The sequence below is a fragment of the Vipera berus genome, assembly GCF_964194415.1.
Source record: "Vipera berus genome assembly, chromosome: 10".
Lineage (NCBI taxonomy): Eukaryota > Metazoa > Chordata > Lepidosauria > Squamata > Viperidae > Vipera > Vipera berus.
In genome coordinates, this window is record NC_138213.1 from 18410930 (window position 1) to 18423323 (window position 12394).

Sequence of the window (12394 nt, forward strand, 5' to 3'; positions counted from 1 at the left end):
TTAATATTAATTAGTAGCAAGAGGAAGTCTCTCAGAATTCAGACAGCGAGTTCTCTTAAACTTTAAAGGAAGGGAGGAGGAATACTTTGGATTTAAATTTGATATTCAATTTATTGATGTAAGATCATGGGAAACTGTTTAAAATGGCATCGACTCAAGAAATTTTGTCAACCTTTAGAGATGAAATTAGAGAAGGGAAGACCTAAGTACCCTCTGATCCCATTGAACACAGACAGCACAACAAATTAGCACAGACTGTGAAAGAGAAGTAGAACATGCAACAAAATATATAAGAGAAGAACATTGAAGAGGAAGAGGAAGAAGAGGAGGAAGCGGAGGAGGAGGAGGAGGAGGAGGAGGAGGAGGAGGAGAAGGAGAAGGAGGAGAAGGAGAAGGAGAAGAAGAAGAAGAAGAAGAAGAAGAAGAAGAAGAAGAAGAAGAAGAAGAAGAAGAAGAAGAAGAGGAGGAGGAGGAGGAGGAGGAGGAGGAGGAGGAGGAGGAGGAGGAGAAGGTGGTCTGAGAGTCTTGCTATCTTTCACACATATATCTAGCTATCAAAACCCAGAGTTTTTTTAAAGTGTTGCTCCATTGAAAGATTCAAAGAATTAAAGTTTCTTCTCCTTGGTGTTTTCTTACCAGGAAGCTCCAAAAGTTTATCGAAAGGAAGAAAGTGAATAATGGCCTGAGAAAAATAAAATGTCCTTCAAAGATATTTGGAATTGTTTTGTCAAACTCATATGGCTTTTGAGGAGCACTTCCCAGAAATGACTCACAAAAGAATCAAACGTAAAATTTAAGATATTCACAGAGACGAGGATCTTTGGAAAGCTTCTCTTCCAATGCTATATATTTCAGCGGTGCTCTCTCTTTATGCCTGGTGAAGAAAGACAAGCAATTACTGTTCCAATTTCATTAATTGTGTCACCAGTGATGCTGGCTGGGTTTTGTCCCTTCTTCTCTTTGGCCTTAAGTCCCATGCACACAATACCTGCTCAGTCGGAGCTCCAAAATGCGGATGCGAAACATGGCCTCTGAGCAGAAGTTCAGATAGGCATCTTCATCCTCCAAAGTCATGTTGAGTTGGTTCTGCTGGTACCACTGCTGCTTCCTCTGGAGTTCTTGAGTTTCCTATGGAGTGGGGGAAGAGAGAGAGAGAGAGAGAGAGAGGGAGGGAGGGAGGGAGGGAGAGAGGGAGAATGGCTGGGTTCACACCGCAGATAAATCTGCTTCACCAACAAATGACGATGGTTGTGAGCATGTAACATGCAAAGCCTTCCAAATAAACCATATTCTAGTTTAATGGATTTGTCTGGTTCAGACAATGGCTGGGTTCCAAAGTAGGCCAACACAGAACAGGACAGCCCCACTGTGGCCTAGTCTATATATGTGTGAGGGTGGAGGTTTGTTCTCTGAGCTTCTGGATTGGTTTCTGAACATTTCGTTACCAGGCTAGGTAACATCTTCAGTAGAATTTAGGGGAAAGTGGTGCTCTTCTTCCTTCTTATAAGGGCATTGTGGGGTCGGTAGGTCTTGTGATGGGGAGGTCACATCAGGTGAGGGTCACTGGGTGGTGAAGCCCTGGTTGTGCGGGGCTGCGGGGCTTGGTTGAGGGTCGGTGCCATCACTGGTTGGTTGTGCAGTTGATCTGAATTCTCAGGGCTTCATAGGCTAGTTGTAGGTCGATGTGTCTGTTGATGGGATTGTTTGTGGAGTGTCAGGCTTTGCTAAACTTGCATACATGGAAGGGGGGGGTAGCATGGCCAATGATCCAGTGATGTGTGTCAGAACTCAGCTGGGGAAGAAGAGTTGGGATCTCAGTCTACATGAATCTGAGAATGCCAATGGAGGAGGAGAAGGCCAGGAAGTAGTGGGACAAGGGTCAGAACAATCTAGTGGCCATCAAGAAGAAGGAACCGGATGTTTTAGGCTTGTGCCTAAGTCATGTGGGTAACAATGATTCAATCTAAAGAGAAAGTTTGTGTCCCACTCAATCATCAGCTCTCTAGATAACAATGATAGACTTAGATCAAAATATCTGCAGTGTTTGGCAAATAAAAAAGTAGAGATGCAATTCAAGTTCCACTTAAAATAAAAGACAGAGCTTTGATCTCAACATCACTACCACCATTTTGACTTTTTTTTTAACATCTCCTGCAGACATCCCTGTTTGGAATCAGTGTGCTAGCAGTTGAGGAGACAAAGAAATGGAAACAGACTGATGGAACCTGAGCATGAAGCTTTAGGAGACCCCTTTGTCTTGGCCATACTCCCATAGCCCATCCTTCCCCTTCCACCGAGAAAAACCAGTGAAGTCGTAATGGTTCCAGTAGACCAAGGGTGCTTTACAGAGACATCAACAAGAGCCCCCGGAGAGCAGTTTGGTCCATAGAAGTAGAAATGCCTGTCTAGGCAAGCCAGCTCTTGGTTTGGGCCAGAGGTCTTCAAACTTGGCCCTTTTATGACTTGTGGACTTCAACTCTCAGAATTCCTCAGCCAGCTATGCTGGCTGTGGAATTCTGGGACTTGACGTCCACAAGTCATAAAAGTTTGAAGACCCTTGGTTTGAGCCAGGGAGAGCCAGAGGTCCAACAACTGCCTAGATACCTTCTCAAATCGTGCTTGAATGAGGTTGGCCTTGTCAACGAGACGATGTTTGAAGTCATTCAGGCAATCTTCTTTCAGACGCAAAGCGAGCCACTTGGACATCTTCTCAAGGCCTCCCACCTGAATCAGGAAGGGCGCCAGGTAGTCCAGCTCCTGCTCCACCTGGCGCTGGCGTTCCTCTTGCTGTTGACGCTCCTGGAGAGGAAGGGGACAGACCAATATGGTTGATGGGCAGCTGACAGCCCCACTGGGTAGACCAGACGGTAAAATCCAATTCTACAGAAAGGCTAAAACCATTTTTTTTATTGAGACTGGCAATCATCACAGAATCTGGCAAGGATGATTATGGTACACCTTCTATTCTTCTTATAGAATCACAGATCATAGAATCCTAGGGCTGGAAGGGACCTTGGAGGTCTTCTAGTCCAATGGTTCTCAGCCTGGGGTCCAAGGACCCCTAACGGGGGACCACGATGTCTTCACAGGGGGTTTGCAAAGCCTTGAAGAAATGTTATGATTTAAATCTTGAATTAAGTCTCTAGAGAGGGACGTGGTGGCTCAGTGGGTTAGGACGCTGAGCTTGTCAATCAGAAGGTCGGCAGTTTGGCGGGTCGAATCCCGAGTGCCGTGTAATAGAGTGAGCGCCTGTTACTCATCCCAGCTTCTGCCAACCTAGCAGTTTGAAAGCACGTAAAGTTCGAAAGACGTCCTCGGACAAGCGCTGGCTCTTCGGCTTTGAAACGGAGATGAGCACCGGCCCCTAGAGTCGGAAACGACTAGCACGCATGTGTGGGGGAAACTTTACCTTTACCTTTTTAAGTCTCTAGGGAGTCCGTGCTCATGATCCGTGGCTGTAAAAGGTATTTAAAGGGGGTCCATGGCAAAGAAAAGGTTGAGAACCACTGTTCTAGTCCGACCTTCTGCCCAAGGCAAGAGACTTTATGCTACCCTGGATAAAAATAGTTCAGTATTTTAAGGAAGTCTCTGCCTTAGCCCCTTCTTATTGTTGTTCTTTAAACTTCAAAAAAGATTTCAATTCCTTTTGCCTAGGTAACAGGTCCTACGTATCTCCATCAAGAACATTTTCCCTACTCACTACAGCAGAGATGGGGAATGACGGTCACTTTATTCCTTGTGGACTTCAACTCCCAGAATTCCTGAGCCAGCTGGGCCATCGTTCCCTACCCCTGCTCTATAGGAACCAAGAAACCCTAACTCCACCCCGGATTCCATTGCATCCCAGGTGCACAAAACTGTTCAGCAGGTTTTTTTTACAGGACACAGAAAATATTGTGCATTTAAGACATTCGGGAAAGCAATAGCAATAGCAGTTAGACTTAGGTACCACCTCACAGTGCTATACAGCCCTCTCTAAGCGGTTTACAGAGTCAGCATAATTGCCCCCAACAATCTGGGTCCTTATTTCACCGACCTCGGAAGGATGGAAGGCTGAGTTCACCTAGAGCTGGTCAGGATCGAACTGCTGGCAGTTGGCAGAGTCAGCCTGCAATACTGCATTCTAACCACTGCGCTTCAGGAAGGAAAGAAGGAAGGAAGGAAGGAAGGAAGGAAGGAAGGAAGGAAGGAAGGAAGGAAGGAAGGAAGGAAGGGAGGGAGGGAGGGAGGGAGGGAGGGAGGGAAGGGAAGGGAAGGGAGAGCAGTATCAATAGTACTTAAACTTATATACTGCTTCAGTGATTTACAGCCCACTCTAAGCGGTTTACAGAGTCAGCCTATGGCCCCCAACCATCTGGGTCCTCATTTTATTGACCTTGGAAGGAGGGAAGGCAGAGTCAACCTTGAGCCAGTTAGAACTGAACCACCGATCTTCAGGCAGCCAGCAGGCAGCAGAAGTAGCCTGCAGTCCCGCATTCTAACCACAGCACCTCCATTTCAGGAAGAAGCATTCTTGAAATATTCAACATTTCAAAACAGGGAAGCACCCTAATATTTGTGGCAAGACAACCAAATTTTGGCAGCCTATTTTTTATTTTACATTATTATTATTATTATTATTATTATTATTATTATTATTATTATTATTATTATTATTATTATTATTTTAAAAAAAGCCTTTTTATGAATTGTGAATGAATTTGTCTGCTTTTAACTTGCATGATTAAGGGTGTGCTAAAAATACTCAGAAATTGTGCTGTAAGAATTTGACAACAAGGGCACTGAAAAACAGCCCCAGGGGTGCAGTCCACGACAACTCTCCTTGGCCATCTCGTCACAGGACAAGATATCGAAGAAACAGTGGAATGCAATCATTAAGGAAAGGATGCCAAAGGAGGGACAGAACGAAAGGTGAATGGCAACAATTAAAATAATGTTTTAACTATTTTAAATAATGAAATAGAATTGTTGATTTGCCCCATAGCAAGTTGTCCTGTGGCCAGGTGGCCATGGTGGGTTTTTCCACAATGAGTTGGCCGTGATGAAATGGCCATGGCAAGCTGACCGCGGCATGTTGGCTGCAGCGAGTTGTCTCGTTCTGCCCCGGGGCTGGGTGTAAAAAAATAAATCTGATGGGTTAATGAGGGGAGCAGGTTTGCCTTCCAAAGGACTCTCCTTCCCATTTTCCTCTCAAAACCACCAGAAATATTGTTGAATTCAGGTTTTCCCTCCAATTCCTCCTGTGATATCATTGTGACTTCTTGCTACATCCAGAACTTGGGAGGTACAGTATTTATTGTCCTCGGACACACAGACGTTGCCTGCCCTTGTGCCATAGTTCTTCTGACCTTCTCAAGAACCTTGGGTGACAACTAAGATGCTAAGAATTCCCATAATTCAATCCCTGATGCCTTGCTAGTTTTGATATTTTCCCAAGGATGAGGAAACGGCTCATAAATGCTGTGTAGGTCGATCCCAAAGAACCTCCATCTTACTATGGCTTCACGATGTTCTTTACTCTTCTCGTTCCTTTCTGTGTCATAAATGGAGACGCTCAACTTGCTAGCAGCCTCTTCCTCTCCTCGAATCCGCAGAAGGTCCAGAACCTTTGATGGCACGGAGATATCAGAGAGAGAATCACAGAAGGTTGACCACAGAAGGCAACCCAAGGTTGACCATCTCATTCAACCGCTGCAGGTGCAGCAAAACCAATTTGTCAAGCTGGCCCGACTAGGGACTTAGGAAAGAAAGACTCTCGACTCCATGACTGAAGTGAAAGGTTAACTTTTACTAAGTTGGAGCAGTTGCAGCAAAAGCAAAGCTGGATTTGAATACTCCCGCCCAAAGCCTACATGGCTTTCCCCTCTTCCTCAGCCCCCTCCCCCTGAACGGTCCATCTGTGTCCAATCCCATTCCTTTCTGATGTTTTGGGGGAGGGTTATGTTTTGGGAACAGCTCCGAGGTTCAGCTTGGAAAGTTGCCAACGTGGCAACTGTAAGGGTCTTGTGGACTTCAACTCCCAGAATTCTCCAGCCAGCATAGATCTTTAAAGCTTGTGGACTTAAAACGGCCAGGTTTGTAGACCCCCTGTGCTAAAATATTACACATCAGGGGTGAGAAGGAGGGGTGGGTGGGATGGGGGAAGGCCTATGATTTGAAAGCATGAATGAATGTTCAAAAGACGTTCAGGATTATAGACTCCTTCTTGGGGAAACAGGAACGAACCTCAAGGGGGTAATTAAGAGAGAAGCTCTAAATGAATTGAATAGCGTTGGAAGGGACCTTGGGGGTCTTGTAGTCCAGCCCCCTGCTCAAGCAGGAGAACCTATACTATTTCAGACAAGTGACGGTCTAGTCCCATGGTGGCGAACCTATGGTACACATGCCACAGGTGGCACACAGAGCTCTATTTGTGGGCATGCACACCATCGCCCCAGTCCTAGGCCTTCAGCTAGGTTTTATAAAACCTTTTCGCGTTAGGCCTCCACCGCCGTGTGCACAAAAAAAATGTTCAATCAATCAATCAATTTCAACTTCTCGTGGGAAAAAAAAAGATCTCGCAAAGTTGGAATTGATTGATTCGACTTTTTAATCCCACCCAGTCTGTCGTTACCACCATGGCCACGCCCACCCAATAGGCCACGCCCACCTAATGGGCCACACCCACCCAGGACCCGACGATGCATAAGTGGGTTTTGGGTTGCAGTTTGAGCACTCGGTCTCTAAAAGGTTTGCCATTACTGGCCTAGTCTCTTCTTAAAAGCCTCCAGTGACGGAGCGCCCACGATGAAGCAACGAGCAATTACTTCTCTGTGTACGTGTGCAAGCACAGGGTAGTCAGGGAAAGTGGGTCAGGGTGCATTCAACCAGAGGGACTTACCCTAAGGCAGGACTTCACAGACCCCCACCCGCCACCGGCAATAAAAAAATATCTCCCCGCTCTTCCCCCCCAACCCCCGTACCTCTATCTCAGATTCCCACACTTGATGCCGGGAATGTTTCTCATCTTCCATCAGCTGCACCAGCATTTCATAGAGATGGAACAGCTTCTTATCTTTCTCCACTGACCCCGCCTGAGAACACATGAGCCCCAAAGCAGATTTATGAACCCTAAAACGAATTGAGCAAAGGAGGTTCAAAGGAGATTCAGAACCCAGTCCGAACATTTGGCCCATGGGGGAGAACCAGCCCGCTCAGTGCTCTGCAGATCATTGGATGGTTTTTCTCCTTTCTGTGTATGTTTTGAAAAATATTTCCAGAAATGACCCCCCACCACCCACCCCACGTTTACAGACCGTTTGATCATGAAATGTATACAGGTAAGTCCTCGACTTATGACCACAATTGAGCTCCAAGTTTATGTTGTCCAGTGAGCTTTGCTCCATTTTGTGATCTTTCCAGCCACAGTTGCTAAGTGAGTCACTTCCGTTGTTAAGTTAGTGACACGGTTGTTAAGTGAATCTGACTGCCCTATTGACCTAAGTCAGGGGTAGGCAACTTTGGCTCTTTTATGACTCGTGGATTTCAACTCCCAGAATTCCTGAGCCAGCAAAGCTGGCTCAGGAATTCTGGGAGTTGAAGTCCACGACTCATAAAAGAGCCAAGGTTACCTAACCCTGACCTAGTTTTTCAGAAGACTGGAAAAGGTGATCATGTGACATTAGCCACAGTGCAACGGTCGTAAATATGAGCCACTTGCCAAGCGTCTGAATGTTGATCACATGACTAGTGGGGATGCTGCAACGACTGTGTGAAAAGCAGTCATAGGTCCCTTTTTCCCCCCCAGTGCTGTTGTAACACTGAATGGCCACTAAATGAACTGTTGTAAGTTGAGGCCACCTGTATTCTACATTTTTCCCCCATCCATTCAATTAGGTCTAGAACTCACGGGCTGCAGATTTTTAGCCTGATGCCTTAAGATTACACCAAAGTGGCCCTCGTTATTCTACATTCATGGCAGTTATTTGCATTTTATCTTGCGGGACTTACGGGCCACTGCAAACACAGGCAGCGCTTTTGGGGCAGGTGATATAGTTTCAAAGCCTTGTATCCAGTGGGCACTTTTCCTATTGGAAAAATGGCAGAAAGCTTCAGAAACTCCAGTCATGTGACCATGGGACAATGCAACTGGTCGTAAGTTGCAAGTTTGGTTGCGAGTCCCCCGGGGTTGTAGTGACGGCGGCAGTCATAATCTTGAGGACACCTTGTCAGTATCCTTTTTGAAGTCCATCGGAACTTCGCAAAGTGTTAAATGACCAGTCGTAAATTGAGGACTATCTGTATGTATCACAGTAAGTAGGTTGAATCATTGTGCCTGGACATGGGCAAAACATGTTCCGTTTTGACTATCTTCTTTGCTTTTAGCAAAAACGACTTTTCCTTAGGATTATTTTCCTTAGGGATAATTTACTAATTAATCCTTTCTGAGTCAAATGCCAAGGTGGAATTTCAAAAAAAAATAATAGTACAGTGATACCCCAGTACTTGACTGCTTCAAAACTCGTGGAATTTGGTCCTTGACACATTTTGATGTGAAAATATTGCCCCAGTACTCAGCGTTTGTTTAGTACTCGATGTGGTGCAATCGGAAGAGGGGGACGGCTGCAGAGAACCGACAGGAAGTCAGCCATGCTGGGAAGGTCACTGACATAGGAAAAGGGATGGACGGAAAGTTTTTCCTGGCCAAAACAGAGGGTATAGTTGCACTGAGAATTTTTGAATCAGCTGATTGGAATAGTATAGAACTGTGGTGGCAAACCTATGTCACACGTTCCACAGGTGGCACGCAGAGCCCTCTCTGTGGGCACACGCACCATCGTCCCAGTACTAGGCCTTCAGCTGGGTTTTATAAAACCTTTTCGCTTTAGGCCTCTACCGCCATGTGCCAAAAAAAAAGGTTCAATCAATTTCATCTTGAAAAAAAGTACTTGCAAAGTTGGAATTGATTGATTGAACTTTTTAGTCCCATCCAGACTGCCGTTACCACTGCAGCCACTCCCATCCAAAGGGCCACGCCCACACAATGGGCCACACCCACCCGGCACCCTATGATACATAAGTTGGTTTTGGGTTCCAGTTTGGGCACTCGGTCTCTAAAAGGTTTGCCATCACTGGTATACAAGCTGTGTAAGAGTGGATGGATGGATGGATGGATGGATGGATGGATGGATGGATGGATGGATGGATGGATGGAAAGCCCAGATAGATCCCACAAGATTTAAACCAATACTTTCTGGTTTAGGTTACTTTTGAAGAGTCTCTCACATGACTTTATCTGAGAATTCTTGTTTGCAACACTGAGATGTGGTCAGGAAAAAAATCAATCAATCAATCAGGAGAGAGCTGGAAGGGACCTTGGAGGTCTTCTAGTCCAACCCCCTCTGTTGAAGCAACAGACCCTATACCATTTCAGATAGGTAACTGTCCAGTCTCTTCCTAAAAACCTCTGGCAATGGAGCAGCCACAATTTCTGATGAGAAGTCACATGGCTTGTTTGGGACTCGTCCTTTTTAGTATCGTCACGCCTCCAGGAACCAATTAATGCCAAGTACGAGGTACCACTGTACAGGGGAAAGCCCAGATTTTGCTTTTCCTTCCTATACCTTCTCAGCCTGGGCAAAACGGAGTGATTAACCACAAGATACACAGAGCCCAACACCAGCTTTATGGTGTTTCCTTAAACAGGAAACATCATGCTTAGCGGTACTCAAGGGAAGAAACGTTATATGAATTGTAAATTGTGGTCTGTCTTCGCCTATCTGCCCCAGAGTCTCAAAACAGGCAGTGTCAACTGATTTGAATTCATTGTTTTACAATCCTATGAATTCATGCCATTTGTTTTACAATTCCCAGGGCAGAAGGCAATTGCAGCGAGCACGCAGGTAGCGCTTGACTTATGAATTATGACATGATCGTAAATCAAGGACAACCTGCAGCAGATTTTCCATCGTTAAGCAAGATAGGCTATTTTGGCCATGGCTGTTGAGTGGATCACTCCATTAAGTGAATCGTGTGGTCGTTATGCAAATCTGGCTTCCCCCATTGACTTTGCTTGTCAAAAGCTGGCAGGGGACAATTAAGCTGACTTTGTAATAATGCCGCTTGGGGTGTGTGTGAAAGCCCTAATAAGCAGGCATATACATAGAATGAAGGCTACTGCTAAGCTTGTAAGCCGCCCTGAGTCTTCGGAGAAGGGCGGGATATAAATGGAATTAAAATAAAAAAAAATAAAAATGAATGGTGACCACATGACCCTGGAACGCCACAACAATCATAAACGCATGCCAATTGCCCTAAAGTTTGATCCCGTGACGGTGAGGAGGCTGCCATGGTTCTAAGACATTTTTTTCAGTGCAGTTGTAACTTTGAAGGGTTGGTAAACAAAAGGTTGTAAAGTGAGGATTAGCTGTATACAGGTACGATCAAAACTGAGCCTAAATGTGAATTTAGCCCCATTGTTATGAATTTCCCTGCCCCAGTCGCTACTGTGAAGTTAGAACCACGGTTGTTAAGTGAATCTGCCTTCCCCATTGACTTTGTTGCTCAGAAGGTTGCAAAAGGGGATGACCTGGTCCTGAGACACTGTAACCGTCATACATACGAGTCAGTTTGCCAAGCATCCGAAATTTGAAACAGTATCCCTGGGGATACTATAATGGTCGTAAGTGTGAAAAATGGTCATAAGTCACATTTCCGGTGATGCTGTAACTTAGAAAGGTCACTAAACAAACTTTGTAAGTCAAAGACTATTCATAGTTTTAGTCAGTCTCCAAGAGTGGCGTGAGGCAGCTCTTAACTAAGCCATCAGGAATCCCACCAACCCACATTATTTGCTGAAGCGAATTCAGCTCCCTGGTTCTAAGTGACGGATACTCAACCCGAAAGTCTATTTATGTCCTGCAACCATTCATTTAAGTCCCATTTAAGGCCATGGATTGGATCCAACATGACCTGCAGGTACCGTATCCTTCATTTACCTGATAGCTGATGCACATATCCCGGCTCATGATGACCTTATTTCCTTTGCTATCCACCTCGGAACGCTTAGTAAACTCCCGCTTGGAAGGGGTGATGTAATTCTCCTTGCAATGATAAGTCAGAAGGATCTTATCCTCTGAGATCAAAAAGATGCGTTCGGCCACATCTTCATCAGCTGGTTTGCTTGGGTTCCTGTGGAATCTCTCGGTGATTTTCTAGAAAGTATAACAAGCAGGAGAGGACAGGGTAGTATCAAACTCCTGACCGCCAATGTTTTACAATGAGTTCGTTGGGATGGGTCACAGAGAGGAAGATAGCTATGCTGGTCTTTGGGCACAAGTAGTAGCTGTTCAATTAAAACCACGCAAAGTATTAGTACCGCTTTATAAAGCCTGAGTAAGGCCACACCCGGAATACTGCATCCAGTTTTGGTCAACAGATTACAAAAAAGATGTTGAGACTTTGAGAAAAGTGCAAAGAAGAGCAACTCAGATGATTAAAGGCCTGGAGACTAAAACATATTATAAAATTGCAGGATTTGGGGAATGGCCAGTCTAGAGAAAAGGAGGACTTGTGGGTGGGGGGACATGACAGAAGTATTCCAGTATTTGAGGGGCTGCCACAAAGAAGAGGAGGGGCTCAATTTATTTTTCCAAAGCAACAGAAGGCAAGACAAACAAAACAATGGATAGAAACTAATCAAGGATAGAAGCAACCTGAGAGGAGCAATATTTATGACGGTCACGCTGCCAGGAATCATGTGATCCCCTTTTGCGGCCTTCTGACAAGCAGTCAATGGGGAAGCCAGATTCGCTTAGGAACCATGTTACTATTGTGGCAATTGCAGTAATTCCCTCAACAACTGGGGCAAGAAAGGTCTTAAAGTGGGGCAAGATTCACTTAACAAATGTCTTGCTTATCAACAGAACTTTGGGCTCAATTGTGATCATAAATTGAGGACTGTTTATGTGGAGAGCAGCTGAACTCAAGCAAGGGATAGACAGCAGACAGAATGCTGCAGAGAGCAGCAAGGCCAGTGTGTCCACCCAAGATGGCATATAGAAGAAATAATAGAATAGAATAGAATAGAATAGAATAGAATAGAATAGAATAGAATAGAATAGAATAGAATAGAATAGAATAGAATAGAATAGAATAGAATAGAATAGAATAGAATAGAATCTGGAAAATGAATAGAATAGAATAGAATAGAATAGAATAGAACAGAATAGAATAGAATAGAATAGGAATAGAATAGAATAGAATAGAATCTGGAAAATGAATAGAATAGAATAGAATAGAATAGAATAGAATAGAATAGAATAGAATAGAATAGAATAGAATAGAATAGAATAGAATAGAATAGAATAGAATAGAATAGAATAGAATAGGAATAGAATAGAATAGAATCTGGAAA

At 44.6% G+C, this 12394-nt stretch overlaps 1 protein-coding gene across 1 annotated transcript in view; it reads right to left on the reverse strand.

Moving 5' to 3' along the window:
- Positions 1 to 534: 534 nt before the first annotated feature.
- DRC7 (dynein regulatory complex subunit 7) overlaps positions 535 to 12394 on the reverse strand; it is a gene marked incomplete at its 5' end in the record, with an annotated part of 40645 nt that continues 28785 nt past the window's right edge. Inside the window, 6 exons of the mRNA XM_081335892.1 lie at positions 535 to 874; positions 989 to 1128; positions 2605 to 2799; positions 5496 to 5606; positions 6963 to 7073; positions 10977 to 11192. Coding sequence (XP_081192018.1) covers positions 781 to 874; positions 989 to 1128; positions 2605 to 2799; positions 5496 to 5606; positions 6963 to 7073; positions 10977 to 11192 — 867 coding nt within the window. The 3' untranslated portion in view covers positions 535 to 780. The remainder of the gene's footprint in view (positions 875 to 988; positions 1129 to 2604; positions 2800 to 5495; positions 5607 to 6962; positions 7074 to 10976; positions 11193 to 12394) is intronic.